The sequence below is a fragment of the Rana temporaria genome, chromosome 5, assembly GCF_905171775.1.
Source record: "Rana temporaria chromosome 5, aRanTem1.1, whole genome shotgun sequence".
Classification (NCBI taxonomy): domain Eukaryota; kingdom Metazoa; phylum Chordata; class Amphibia; order Anura; family Ranidae; genus Rana; species Rana temporaria.
In genome coordinates, this window is record NC_053493.1 from 139763811 (window position 1) to 139779232 (window position 15422).

At 44.9% G+C, this 15422-nt stretch overlaps 1 protein-coding gene across 1 annotated transcript in view; it reads left to right on the forward strand.

Moving 5' to 3' along the window:
* The window catches only part of FKBP9 (FKBP prolyl isomerase 9), a 57418-nt gene extending 42815 nt beyond the window's left edge, over window positions 1-14603 (forward strand). The window contains exons 7-10 of the mRNA XM_040353178.1: window positions 4678-4864; window positions 6250-6395; window positions 7518-7681; window positions 12760-14603. Of these exons, the coding sequence (XP_040209112.1) occupies window positions 4678-4864; window positions 6250-6395; window positions 7518-7681; window positions 12760-12942 (680 nt within the window). The 3' untranslated portion in view covers window positions 12943-14603. The remainder of the gene's footprint in view (window positions 1-4677; window positions 4865-6249; window positions 6396-7517; window positions 7682-12759) is intronic.
* The last annotated feature ends 819 nt before the right edge of the window (window positions 14604-15422 follow it).

The following is a 15422-nucleotide window of genomic DNA, read 5'->3' on the forward strand; positions in this document are numbered from 1 at the left end:
TGTCGTCCAAATAATGATGGACTCGCAACCCCTTCTCCCTGAGAAGTGCGATCAGGGGTAGGAGAACTTTGGTGAATGTCCTGGGTGTTGAGGAAATGACAAATGGAAGGCACCGGAATTGGAAATGAGACTGACTGATTGAGAACCGAAGAAACTTTTGGAAGGCGGGATGGATTGGGACGTGAAGGTAAGCGTCCGATAAATCTACCGATAACATCCAGTCTCCCAGGTTCTCCGCCATTAGAATAGACTGAAGGCTTTCCATTTTGAAGGCTTCTATTTTGATCCTCTTGTTGAGCCTCTTTAGGTCCAGGACTGGACGTAAGTCCCCTGTTTTCTTTCGTACCAAAAATAAAGGGGAATAAAACCCCCTCCCTTTTTGGTGCGGCGGTATTTCTACGATTGCCCCCTATCAATTCTGTTACATATTGCAGAAGTAACCTTCTTTTGTCTGGGGAAGATGGTATTTTGGTGGGCTGGAATGTGTTCTCCGGCAGTGTGACCATGAATTTCCATTTGTGTCCGGTCTTGATAGTGGATAATGTCCATGGATCCGTTATGTGACTTGACCATATTTGAGCAAAGTCTTGAGCCTGACGCCCACCTGAGCTGGGTGGGCGGGCGAATCCTCAAAAAGATTTTTGTTGGTCCCCAGCCGTGATGGCCTTGACCTTCTGTACCTTCGTAAAGGAGGGTCAAGAATTTTCCCAGTCCCTCCTTAACTCCCTGCCGGGACGATAGTATCTAGCATCCCTGTATTTGTCTGGAAGATTACGCCTATAAGCGGGGCCTCTCTGGGTTTTGGGTCTCCTGTCGGAGGGTATTAGCCCCGACTTTTCTCCCGTGACTTTGGAGATGGCTGAATCCAGCTTTGCGCCGAACAAGTTTGAGCCGTCATATGGAATTTTGCACCAATTTGATTTTGATGCTGCATCGGCTATCCAGGGCTTCAGCCATAAGGCCCTTCTGGCCATAACTGAGGCTAGCATTGCCCTTGCTGAGGATCTAATGATGTCAACTGATGCTCCGGCCATGAAATCGACTGCCAATTTTATCTCCTGTAGGGAGGAAATTATTTTCTCCTGGTCAGTTCCATCTAGGAGGGATTTCTCAATGTTAGCCACCCATGCAGAGATGGCTTTGGCTACTGCCGCGGAGGTAATACCCAGTCTACAAGCGCCTCCTGCCGTGGAGTAAGCCTTTTTTAATTCAAGATCGATTTTGCGATCCAGTACGTCCCGGAAGGTAACTGCATCTTCGATCAGCAGGGTGACGTGTCTGGCAAGTCGCATTAAGGATGAATCGACTGTGGGTGCATTAATCAGGGAATTGATTTTAGATTACTTTAAATTATACAACTTTGAAAGCTTGTTGCTAAGACTAGGCCGCTTATCCGATCTCTCCCATTCATCTTTAGTTCTGGAAAATATTTCCGAACCTTCTGAGGTTTTGTCTCATCTTCCTCCCAACCAATTGCATCTTTAACTGAGCGAGCAAACGGTTCGACTAAGCAGAAGTGGAACCCTGACACTGCCTCGCGTTCTTCATTTTCAGAGAGGGTCTCTGAAGCCTGTGCGTAATGACAGGGTACTGGTGATGTGCTTGGGGTAGGATCCTCTACTAGCGGAGCCGTAGTTCCCAAAATTGACTCTCGTGGCGGCTCTCTTATGAGCTCTGTCGCGACTCTGGCGTCCGGTTCCTTCTCTTTGGTTGCTTCGTTGAAGCAAGAACGGCAAGGCAATTTTCCTGGAAAAGCTGGAGCCCCGCATACCCAGCAAGCATTTGCCGTGGGACGGGTATGATGGCTCCGACCATGGTAAGATGATGGCGATCATCTGCGGTGAGACGGACTATGACAGGATCGGCTGTGACCTTGACCTTGAGCGACTTCTGCGTGACATTCTGCTTGACGTATGGCTTGATCTCCCTCTATTCCGCGAACTTGCGTCTCTTGACCTGGTAGGGCTGCCAGAAATGCAGCGTTGGTGGTCAGGCTCTCTTTTTTGTCTCTTCTCTACTTACCTTTGCTTTGGACGTCCTCTTACCTAGTTTGCTGGTGGTGGTCTGCGAGGGCAGTGGTCTCCATGAAGATGCAGGAGATCAGTCTTGAGGACAGTCTGAGGTGAGAAGAGGAAGCAATGAAAAAAAAAAGAAACTGTATAGTACCATAATAATAAATACCATAAGAGCCTGGTCAGGGAGAAGACAGGATGAAAAAAGAACCTACCCTGTGCTTAATTTTCTCCACTATAGCAGAGCAGCAGCTTGTAGCCCCATTTTCAGTATGCTGTCCTTTTAAAATTTGCGCCGATGACGCGCATGCGTAGAAGTGGCCCGCCCGTCCCGGCGCCATTTTGGATTAGGGCAGAGGGGACTAGCGGCGCCATCAGTCTGCTGCGCACATGCGCAGAGCGGCGGGAAGCCGCGGCGCATATACACCGGAGGGGGCTGCTGGAGAACAGTAAGGGCCAGATTCTCAAAAGAGATACGCCGTCGTATCTCTGAGTCTGCCCGTCGTATCTATGCGCCTGATTCATAGAATCAGTTACGCGTAGATAAGCATTAGATCCGACAGGCGTAAGGCTCTTACGCTGTCGGATCTTAAATGCAATTTTTTTTTTCGCCGCTAGGTGTCGCCGACGTCGTTTTCCCAATCGAGTATGCAAATTAGCAAAATACACAAATTCCCGAACGTACGCCCGACCGACGCAGTGAAGTTACGACGTTTACGTAAGATTTGCAACGCGTAAAGTTGCCCCTGGGTATATGAGGCGCAGTCAATGTTAAGTATGGCCGTCGTTCCCGCGTCAAAATTTGAAAATTTACGTTGTTTGCGTTCTTGTTATCACTTCAAGACTGGCATGTTACACCCCCTTCCTGTCCATGCCATTTTTCAGTGCTGCAACACTGAACAAATGTACTCTATATTCATTTTTGAAGACAGATAAAAGGTAAATTTAAGTTTCACATCATTTTGCAGGTAAAAAAATGTGTATTTACGATATTGTTACACTGCAGGCTGTAGAGCTTCGCAGGTGCAATGCCAGGCTCCTGTACAGTCTTATTATAGCTGCCTGCCCATACCTCCTATACGGGCAGATAATTACTGAACCGGAGGAATGAGACACTGAACTACAAGAGCGCTCACCAGCACCTTTACAGTTAATTGAGAATTACAAGCCATCTACCGCAGTTTCAGACGGAACTTGTATGTCTCGGCTGTGTGGGGGCGGAACCCCGCACTGCTGTGCTGTTTTCAAATTGTGCCCACTTGGAGGGGGGGCTGCTGCTTTAGTAACATGTTACAGGTTACATCCTGAATACGAGTGTAACCTGTAACATGTTACTAAAGGTGATGTTATTCTTTAAGGGGTCCACATAAAAAGAACTTGCCCTGTTCTAACTGGCCAGACCTGATATCTGTGTGCTGTAGGTGGTGCTGCGGTAAGGGCTCCCGTATACCATATCTATCCAACTGAGAAGTACATACTAGCACTCATCCTTGGGCTTGTAAGGGGATCTTAGCATTTAAAAGTCACCAAGTGAAACCAAGTGCTAGTCTTGCGTTATTATTGGAAGAAAGTTTAAAGGTTGAAATTGCATTGTGTGCAATAGCCAGAAGTCATGAATAAAGCCAAACCACTTATAAGTGGTTGTAAACCTCTGACATTACAAATGAACAAAGCATATCCTTCTAAAGTGTGTATTGGCCTCCATTTCAAAGACCTGAGTGTGATTTCTGTCTGCAGTCATATCTGCATGAGTCAATTCTGACAGGCTTTGTGGACTGCAAGAGATTGAGGGGTTTAGGGGAAGGGGTCTCCAGCACACAGTCTGTGATTAACAGCCTCAGCTGCGCATGTCCCCCTATTAAATTGTGATCTCTCTTGTCTGAACCATGGGGTGTGTGACATCAGATCCCTGCCCCCTGCCTCTGGAAGCTCTGAAAAGCTGTGTGAATTCTGGACTTTAAATGGATGTAGAGGAGAGAGGGCTGCAGACAAACAGGTACAATGTATGCAGAAGGATTAATTTCATCTCAAAGTATCACCTGAGGCCAGTCATTTCACTTTGTATATGTAAGGGTCTACAACAATTTTAACCACCCTCCGTCCAAAGCAATCCCATATTTATATTTATTGGTGGTCAGTGGTACACCTCCCTTCCCTGAAAACATTCCCACAATCATTGGTGGTCAGTGTCATTTTAAACCCACCCATTCCACCATCATTGGTGGTCGTTGGCACCTAAAATCCCCATAAAGAGATTTAATGACATTGGTGGCCCCTTTATCACCCCCCTTTTCTCCACCTTCTAATGCCAGAGAGTTTAATTTGTTTGTTCATTTATTAAATCCTCTGTTCTCCTCTTCCTTTGTTGTGAGAGGAATGGGAAGGCTCACCAATGTAAACAGTACTAGACTATATTGGTGATCGCTGTGATTCACAGCAATCACATGGGACAAAGGTGCTCCAGCTAGCTCTGTACCCTTTGGCTCGGTTCTGTCCTGTGTGAGGTGCGAGAGGGGAAAGTTTACTTTTATACTTGAAAGACCCTTTTAGAGTTATGTGAGCACAGTGACATGAACAGTGACGCATGTTGTGTTAATTCGTTTCTATGGGTCTTCAATGAGCATTAATGCATAATATAATGTATTTCTTTTTGTGGAATTTACAGGAAAAATCCCAGGATCTGCAGTGTTGGTGTTTGATATCCTTGTAGTTGATTTCCACAACCCAAATGACTCTGTCAGCATCACAGCACAGTCTAAACCAAGCAACTGTACAGTCCTGAGCAAAAAGGGAGATTACCTGAAGTATCACTACAATGCAACTCTTATGGACGGGACTGTGCTAGATTCAACGTAAGATTCAACAAGCTATATTTATACATACAATATATATTAGAAATGTTCTATGTACTAATATGTTGTACTATATACAGTATGAGATTGAGAAGCACATCATATGTAATGTTGGTAGGGCAGGGGACCAAAACGCGTGTGTCAGGAACACTGCTAAAACTTAAAGCAGTATTAAACCCAAAAGCAAACATTTATTATTTTGCAGCTTACCAATTCTTAGATGTAATGGCTGCATTCGTTTTATTTTTTAGGATTACTTTCTTCTTTTTTCACCTGGTAATCTAGGTAGTAAGTCTGTTGATTTTAAAAAGGACAAACACTCCAGCAGATGTATCAAGTTACAGGGATGAGACAAACCACCTGGCAGGGGTGCTTACAGCGATCAATGTTATTTATTTATGTAAAACCTTTAAATCAAAAGGAAAAAAAAAAATATTTTCTGTATCTGGTTCTAAAGTATTAGCTGGAGTTTGGCTTAAATTTGTTAGTGTATCTAAAACTGCTAGTGCATGTAACACTCCCCTCACTTTAGAATGATGCTGCTATCCAAAGGTGCCACCTGTGCTCTTTTATCCAGAGTGGGGGGGGGGGGACTCCAATACAGTAGGTATGTTAGTGGCCAGATCACCAAATAAAAACAGAGGGGAAAAAGCCTAAAAAAGAAAACGAATGCAGCCGCCACATCTAAGGATTGGTAAGCTGCAATATATGACATTTTTGTTTTGGGGTTTATTTTGCTTTACAAGGCAAAAGGGGAGCTGCTTACACAATTTTGGTATTTGGGTTTACATACCCTTTAAGATCAACAATGGTCATATAAACACCGCAGTATATGGATATTAGCCTATTTTATGCAAAATACTGAAAATTAACTCCATAACAAATTTATAAAACTAAAGCACAGGCTAAGTAAAGGGGTGTGCAATGTAAAGTGGTTTGTTCCCGATAACCCTGATGATAAAACTTTTTAGGTCAAATAGATAAGTAAACAATGGACATATAACGGAATATAGTACTGACAAAGGTATAAAATCACAAAATACATTTTATTAAACATGTACATAAAACCAGAAGCGTGTCTGGTGCAATGGTTGATGCATCTACAATATACAGACCATAAGAAAACATGTAACCAAAGTTCTCAGTGTCCTCATAGGTGTCACGATATATATACCGAGACCAAACGGACAGGATAACCCTGATTGGGTGAATTTATTAGAAATATTCAGTCGGAAACCTATGGGGAAACAAAGACACTATATCACTTGTTGTATTCTTCTTTTAATACAGTTATATGAGAATATAAATTGGACTCTATATAAAACCTGCTTACATGCGTAGTCATATTTTACTTGCATCGCCCTAATGGTAATTTATTTTCTCAGGCACCAGTATGGCAAAACCTACAACATAGTATTGGAATCTGGCCAAGTTGTAATGGGAATGGACATTGGCCTGAGTGATATGTGTGTTGGAGAGAAGCGTACAGTCATTATACCTCCACATTTTGGGTATGGAGAAGCTGGAGTGGGTAAGTTTAAGCTGAACTCCAGGCAGACAGCCTACACATATGTGAACTGTCTGACATGCCAAATACTTGTAAATAAATATATAAAATAATTAGTGTTGTATACATTTTCATGTAAAAAAATATAAAGTGAAAACTGAAATCACCATCAGATAGAAAAGTCTATATACACCTCCACGGATGTGTGAATAAATATATAAAATATTTCAAGTGCACATGTGATGAATCCTCTGAAGGAAACGGTTTCTCCTTCAATTCCACTTCCACCGTTTTCCTTTAAATGGAGGACTGGTGGCCACAGTGCTGTGGACTGCAATTTTAAATTCCACTGGGTTTACATTAAATGATCATAGGAGTTGTGTTTACACAATGCCTAGCTGTCATTAGACAGCACTGATTAGACAAATGCACAGAGCCCATCAGAGTGGCTGTGTGCCTTGTGATCGCTGTAATGGCCAATCACATTAACCCCCTTCAACACCGCCTTTAGCTGTATATGATTTGCACATTAAAAGAGAAGTATAAGGTTAAAAAAAAAAAAAAAAAAAAACATTTACACTCACCTAGATGGATGCAGCATCGATCCAGTCTGTCCCCTGCTGGCTCTGCACTGAGAAATTAGTGATCAAAGACTGCTGATTGCTCAGTTCTCCCTTCTGCTCTGAGCAGAGAGTGGTGACTGTCAGCAGCCCTCTGTCCTGCCCCTCCAGAGCTCACTGGAGTGCTGGGCTATGTAGGGGGTGGGAGCGTCTGGCTCAGTCTCCTAGTGGCTCATTGGTTGTTTTATACCACTTTCATTCTTCCAATACGTATTACAAATAACTTCACCTTGCAGTTTGGTGTCCAAAGTTTGATTTTCATCTAAATCTTTCTCTCTGTTTGAATAGGCTTTATCTATGTTCCACCTACAGTCTGAAAACTGACCTAAGTGTGTGTTTTGCGTTACTGTAGCTGGGGTGTTAGATTGTAAGCCAAAGGATGCAGGATAGCTGTTGGCTGACAGTTCTATGTGGACCAACAGTTGCAGATAACATTCCTTTTTATTTGAATGTCTTTGCATGAATTCTTTTTAAGGGGATAGATAACAACAAAATGTAATATGTAATCTTTCCCACTATGTGACAGAGGGTGAAGTTCCTGGAAGTGCAGTGCTGGTTTTCGATATTGAGCTACTGGAGTTGATACCAGGTCTACCTGACGGTTACATGTTTGTGTGGATTGGAGAGGTGTCAAAGAACCTGTTTGAAGACATTGATAAGAACAGTAATAAGGAGATACTTCTAGAAGAGGTAAGCATCAAACCTGCATGGCTATATGCAAATATTACATTACTACACAGTGGCAAAAGACTATGAAAAGAGAATCATAGCACCCTAAAATAATATACTTTATTCCAGGGGTATTGAATTAAGATTCACGGAGGTCCATTTACTAAAATGTTATTCCAGCGGAGGTCCGAATTGCATGTTTGATTCCTAATGGAACCTTGAAGCATCGGGCAAATGCTGCACATTTTGGTGACCGCCAAACTAGCTTGGTGTAGTGCAATTTAAAAAAACAAAGGGTAAGGGAACTTATTTCTGTATGTTTCTGCATGTAAAACAGCCTACATGCAGAACACAGGTAGCAGTGATATAAACCTAGCCTCAGATACTTCACATCAGAATAGTGCTCTTAGCCCCTCTGCACATCACAACCCCCCTCTACATCACAGCCCCCTTCATATCACCCCCTTTACCAGCAGTGTCTTCAAACCCCCTCATATCACTTCCCCATTAATATCACCTCTCCATCACATTCCTGTTCTCTGCCCCATTTATATCAGCCCACTCCTTCAAATTACTGACCTCAGCCCCCCTTACATTGCTGTCACCCCCCCCCCCCCACTTTGTATAAATCCCTTCCCCTTCACATTCCTGTCCTCACCCCCTTTACATTGCTACCTCATTCCCCCTTTAGATCACCCCGCTCCTCCTTTACATTTCTGTCCTCACCCTCCCTTTGCATTCCTGTCCCCCCCCCCCTTTTTAAAATCCCCCTCCTCCAGTCTCCTGCCTTGGCCCCTCTTCACATCATCCTGGGCTTCCCACACATACTTAACAGTAGTGACAGCTCTCTTTGATGTCCTACCTACACAGGGCGGAAGGCACATCTATAGATGACATCGGAGGCAGCACTGCTCCACCTGGATATCAAGAGGCAGGAGGGGGACATCGGTGGCAGGACAGCTCTGCATGGCCCTGGGAGGCAGGAGGGGGACTTCCGCAGCAGGACAGCTCTGCATGGCCCTGGGAGGCAGGAGGGGGACTTCCGCAGCAGGACAGCTCTGCATGGCCCTGGGAGGCAGGAGGGGGACTTCCGCAGCAGGACAGCTCTGCATGGCCCTGGGAGGCAGGAGGGGGACTTCCGCAGCAGGACAGCTCTGCATGGCCCTGGGAGGCAGGAGGGGGACTTCCGCAGCAGGACAGCTCTGCATGGCCCTGGGAGGCAGGAGGGGGACTTCCGCAGCAGGACAGCTCTGCATGGCCCTGGGAGGCAGGAGGGGGACTTCCGCAGCAGGACAGCTCTGCATGGCCCTGGGAGGCAGGAGGGGGACTTCCGTAGCAGGACAGCTCTGCATGGCCCTGGGAGGCAGGAGGGGGACTTCCGCAGCAGGACAGCTCTGCATGGCCCTGGGAGGCAGGAGGGGGACTTCCGCAGCAGGACAGCTCTGCATGGCCCTTAGAAGCATGAGGGGGACTTCTGCAGCAGGACAGCTCTGCATGGCCCCCGGGAGGCAGGAGGTAGACATCGGTGGCCAGACAGCTCTGCATGGACCCAGGGAGGCAGGAGGGGGACTTCCGCAGCCGGACAGCTCTGCATGCAACCCGGGAGGCAGGAGGGGGACATTGTGATTGATTGGTTGCTTGGCAGCTACTGCCCTTCATCCGAAGCTGTACTGCTTCCGATGTCGTCCTCCTGCCGCCTATGCAGAGCTGTCCTGCCACAGATAACAACTCCATAAGAATGACAGCAGTGAGGGCAGCTGACCAGGCTCCTAAATGGCGGGACTGCAGACGGGCTGGATGAAACAGTGACTGGGGTCGGACCCGGAACGTGGTCCACCATTTAGTGATGCCTGCTTTATTCTAAAAAGTTATTTTAGCTTAAAAAGTTCATCTGTTTTTTTTGTTTTTGTTTAAATATACTGTATATTACCATTTGACAGACCTTTTTATTCATTTCTGTTATCATGCCCATCTTCAGCTAAAGAAACTGAGAATCTCATTTGGTAATTAGCGATTAACAATGATATTACTTTTTTTTTAAAATAAAAATGTGGGATTTGTAAGGATCCAACAATCACACTATATATATATATATATATATATATATATATATATATAGCAATTAATATACGTATATGTTTTATCTTCCCTACAATAGGCCTATTGTTGGGAAGATAAAACATATATGTATATTAATTGCTATATATATATATATATATATATATATATATATATATATATATATATGTGTGTGATTGTTTGCTGACCAAAGCTTTATATCGTCATCCTGCTGCCCTAGGCATACATCCCTTTGTACAGGATGCCCCCCCCCCCCCCTTTTTGTTACAGGATAATATTTGAAACTAGTAATGTCCTCTTGGGGTAACATACATTACGGAACACAGAGCATCTTCATATCCATGATGATAAGGTTATGCTGCCACCTTCAGGTCTTCAGGTCTTCACCAGAAAGACAGAAAATCTCTTCCTAGGCATAACCCCTGCCCCAGTGTGGAATGGGTAGAACTTTCTGCTGTTTTATAATGCTGCAGGACCAGGTTTCTGGTGTTCCATCATAAAGAGGTGGTTCTTCAGTCTCAGCGTAATTTTCACCTGAGGTGGTCCCATCTCAACCACAACATTATGTGCCCAGGTCAGATTTCATGAATGGTGTTTGCATCCACTTTAATTCCCTGAGGCTGTGTACACACAGCCTCAGCATATAAACATAAGGTGTTTAGCCTGTGTTCAGAAGCAGTTCTCCCATGAGCCCCTCCTTCTCTTATTGTCTTGCAGAATGGAACTCTACCCTTCAGAATAATGGTCCACTTTTAGCAAAAATGTAGTAAATGCACCCACATTTTTGCATTGGAGTCTGAAATCAGTGCAGTGCACAGGCTTCAGACCCCCTTCGGTTTAGGGTTGGAGAAAGTTACCAATGGACTGTGATGCCACCACACTTGTATTCCATTGAGATTTAAAGCAGAGCTCCACCCTCCACCTCCACTCCCGCAAATCGGAACCCTCCCCACCCTTCCTAAAGAAAGGTATTTGCACCCACTTCCGGCCACACAGTCTGTGGGTAGACTGCGGGCAGGACGTCACCTCCCGTCCCCCCCGTTATGTTCTGGGAAACACTCGGGTCCCAGAACACAGTGGGAGCCAGTCAGCACGGCGCATCGCAACTCACACAGGCGCTGTAGGGAACCGGGCAGTGAAGCCGAAGCGCTTCACTTCCTGGTTCCCTCACCGAGGATGGCGGGGGGCAGCAGAGTGACGAGCAATTGCTCGTCCTCTGCTGCGGATAGTGCTGGACTCCAGGACAGGTAAGTGTGCCGATATTAAAAGTCAGTAGCTGCAGTATTTGTAGCTGCTGGCTTTTAAAAAAAAAATGTTTTTCAGCGGACATCCCGCTTTAAGAGTTCCTCTGCAGTGATGGTAATCTTTCCATCCTCAGATCCCTAAATTCTAAACAAAATGTGTGTGCAGGAAAACAAAACCTTGTGATTCAGGTATTTGGGGTAACATGTGGGCGTAACATGAAACATTGGCAGAAAGATGGTTTATAGGTTGCCTTTGCATTTACAATGTTTTAAACTATACCTTTGTCTGATCAGTCTCCTAGCATTTATCCTTTTCTCCTCCCTTCCCAAACCCCACCTACTCAGAGCCACACACGCCACCAGGAACTCCCTTTCACTCTCTGACAGAACAATGGTCTGCCTTGCTTACATAGCCCCCCCCCCCTGCTGTTCTTCCTTTCCTCCAAACAATCGGCGGGTCCCAGTGGCCATTAGACCCGCTGATTGGCTTCTGCTGTGTCCAATCACAGCAGGATCGGCGCATGCCTGTGCACCCCCTAGATCACAGGTGTCAAACACAAGGCCCGCAGGCCGAATCCGGCCCTCCAGGCCATTTTATGTGGCCCTCGCACCTCTCCTGCAGCTGCAGGAGAGCTCCAGACCTCCTCTGGTCCTCCTCCAGGCCCCTACTTTTTGCTTTCAAGCAATGCATCCAGCTTCTTCCCAGCAGCAGCATAAGGAAAGGGGGGTGCACTGTAATGTAAGGGAGAGTGGGGGACTCAACTTCTGATGGTGGGGTGGCTCTTGACATATAATATATGGGGAGGGGATGCGCTGGACATCTAATCTTACAGATACAACCGACCCTTTTGAGGGCAATCATAATGCTGATGTGGCCCACAATGAAATTGGGTTTGACACCCCTACCCTTGATTGTGTGCACAAAATCACGTCTAGGTACGTGATTTTGCCGGGCCGCCCTGTCGCAGTCTATGCGCGGTCTGGAAGCGATTAGAAAAAGTTAACATTACACTAAATAAACTCTCACAAAATGGTGGACTGCAGTCCACACCCAGACCGAGCGATAGTCCTATCTATACTAGGAGCCAGTCCCCCAGTGCAGGTCCCCCCAAAAGGTTAGGACTGCTGGTGTCCAATCAATGACATCATGTGTGTATCATAGCAGAATCAAACTTCCAGTCTAGACCTGCAGCCTTCCTCCACCCTCTGATACTAAAAAGGTACAGTGGCACGGAGATTTGGACCTCTGCTGGGAGAACATTTTACCAACCAACTGGACCTTCTTGAATTTTAAAGTGATTGTTAATGGTGAAGGTTTTGTACCTTTTATGCATTCTTTGCATGAAGATAAAAAAAACCTTCAGTGTGCAGCTCCCCCCAATACAGCAATGTGGACGAGAGCAGTGTCTCTCCCTCTTCATTGGTTGAGACAAAGCAGCGGGAGCCATTAGCTGCCAAGCACAGCCAGTGAGGAGGGAATGAGGGGCAGGACTGAGCCACGCTCTGTGTCCCATAGACACACAAGCAGCTCAGGAGCGAGCACACGTGAGTCCCCCAGAGCAAGCGGCTTGGTATGGGGGCACTCGGCAAGGAGGATCAGAGCTGCTCTGTGCAAAACCCTTGCAGATAGCAGGCAAGTATAACAGGTTTGTTATTTTAATTTAAAAATAGGAAGCTTTCGAACCACTTTAATTCAATATCCATGACACTCGATTTTCTTGGTATTTTAAATGTAATGATGAAAGTGGAAAAACTCACCAATGAATGCGTTTCCAGTTTGCAGGCTATATTAAAGCTCAGGTGGCAGCTGGGAAAGGAAAACTGGCTCCTGGTTTTGATGCGGACAAGATTATTGAGAACATGTACAGAAATCAAGACCGGAATCACGATGGCAAAATCACAGAGGCGGAGTTTAAGTTGAAAGAACAGGAAGATAAAGAGAGACATGATGAACTGTAATGTTTCACCAGATCTTGTGTCTGTATGCACTGTGAAATGTCTTGTGACAGAACACTCATTTCTTTGGGAATCTAAAGCAGTTTGTTTATTGTGAGAACGCAGGCACAAAAGTGATTTCCATCCATCTACCGCCACATGTGACAAGTTAGATTACCTTTTTCTTTTTTTTGGTATTGCGATTATGACATCCAGGCAGCTGACATTTGCAATAAGAAATAGTTCACCAAGGACAGCTTAATGTTCCTTCAGTATTGGTTTCCTTTAGCAATATTCTAATAAAGACTTACAAGTATTATTTATATTAGGATTTTATTACAACTACTTTAGTAGTTAAAGCGGTCCTTGCACTCCAAAGCAGTATTAAAGCAGAAAAATAGAAAGTGTTTTTAAAAAAGGCCCATGGGAATAAAAAGTTAGAACACAAACTTGCCTTATCCCCAGATTCTGTACTGCAGGGCGTGACGTCACAATCCTTCCAGTGGTGCCGGATGGTCCAAATGTCGCTCCTGCACTGTGCATGCATTCCCTGGGTTCTCTCCTGAAGAATAGTGATGTCACACTGGCCTATGGACAGAAGCCAGGGGTATGGAATATATACTGTATTATTTTTTTAGTGTAGCATTTTGGATTGAGGGGGGGGGGGGGGGGGGGGGTTCAGTGGCAGCGGACTTTGCTTTAAACATGGCATTGCCAGGATTCCTGTCATGACCTGATTTATCAACGTTTCAGAGGGAACAATGGTCACCCTGGTCAGTGTTGTACTATAGTAACCAATTTGATGCTTTCATTTCATTAATATGACTGGTTGCTTTGAAAAGTAGAACAGTCTAGTCTAGGGTCTGTGTGTATGACTACCTATGCATTTTAGGATGTTTCAGTGAGGTGAAGTCGCATTGTAGCAGTGTGCTGATGTGCACTGCGCCAAAGGCAGCCTTTTCATTTCAATGCGCTAATGTACCAAAGAGGGTGCATGCACTGCACCACAGCAACATGTTGTCGCTGTGCAACCATATGAGCCCAGCCAAAAGGACCCAAGCAACTGTATGCTAATGTGATTTGTTCTGTTGGTTCAATTCTCAAGAAGATCGGCATGCCTTGGATCGGTACCTGAGGTTTATCTTTATTGGAACCCTCAGTTTGTTAGCTGGGTTTGAATGTGCTGTGAATTGTTGCGATGGAAGAAGATAGATTGTCATAGTGGGGGGAGACTTACTAAAACCGGTGCACTCATCTGCTGTAGCTGTGCACGGTAGCCAATCAGCTTCTAAGTTCAGCTTGTTCAATTAAGCTTTTACTATAAAACACGGAAGCCGATTGGTTTCTTTGCAGAGCTGCACGCTTCAGTTTTAGTAAATAACCCCCAGTGTGTCCAGATAGTGGATTCATTGCTGGCATTTCAGATTCTAACTTTTATTTTATTTTTTTAAACATTTTGCCTGATCCCCACTAAAGTATTTCTTTCTGTACCTAAAATGGTTTCTTTAAACCCACTGAAAAGAGGGCATTTATTATAAAACATTCCTGATGTGATGTTAGATCTTGGAACTTTTCAATTGTGTATATGAATGTTACTAGCGGAGAAAGGGGGATCCTGCCTGTCCTACCCCTTCCATTGATTTGAGTGAAATTACAGAGTTCCGAAAATTGTCCATTTCTAAAAAGAAAAAAGAAATCACAGTGTGTGAGGCGTGTGAAAAGACACAATTTAATGTGTCCGACTTCTAGCCAAGCTTTAACAATGAACTCCAATGCCGCTTACACACGATCGGACATTCCGACATCAAAACCGTGGATTTTTTTTTGACAGATTGGTCGCTCAAACTTGTCTTGCGCACACACGGTCACACAAATGTTGTTAAAATTCCGAACGCCAAGAACACAGCCACATACAACACTACGGCGAGCCGAGAAAAATTAAGTTCAATGATTCCGAGCATGCATCGAATTGATTCCGAGCATGCGTAGGATTTTCGTGCGTCGAAATCGGCTACAGACGATCGGAATTTCTGACAAGAACTTTTGTTGTCGGAAAAATTGAGAACCAGCTCTCAAACATTTGTTGGAAATTCCGACAGCAAATGTCCGATGGAGCATACACACATTCAGATTTTCCGACAACAAGCTCACATCAAACATTTGTTGTCGGAAATTCCGACCGTGTGTACGCGACATTATAAATGGCTGCTAAGTTCTTCCCATTCCCCCACTGGAGAGTGATTGTTTACAGTGTAAGCACATTCCAGGTACTCCATAACTAAACCCGCAGGAAACTGAATTTGGCCCAAAGACAAATGAAAGCAAGATAGAAATGGGATGGTTGTGGGCCCCTAATGCCATCTAATTTAATGCTGAGTACCCAGCATTAGCCATCTCAGTTATGGATACACTGGGGATGATTTACTAAAAATAAGGAGAACCAATCAGCTTCCAGATTTTATGGTTAAAGCTTAATTGAATAAGCCGACGTTAGAAGCAGATTG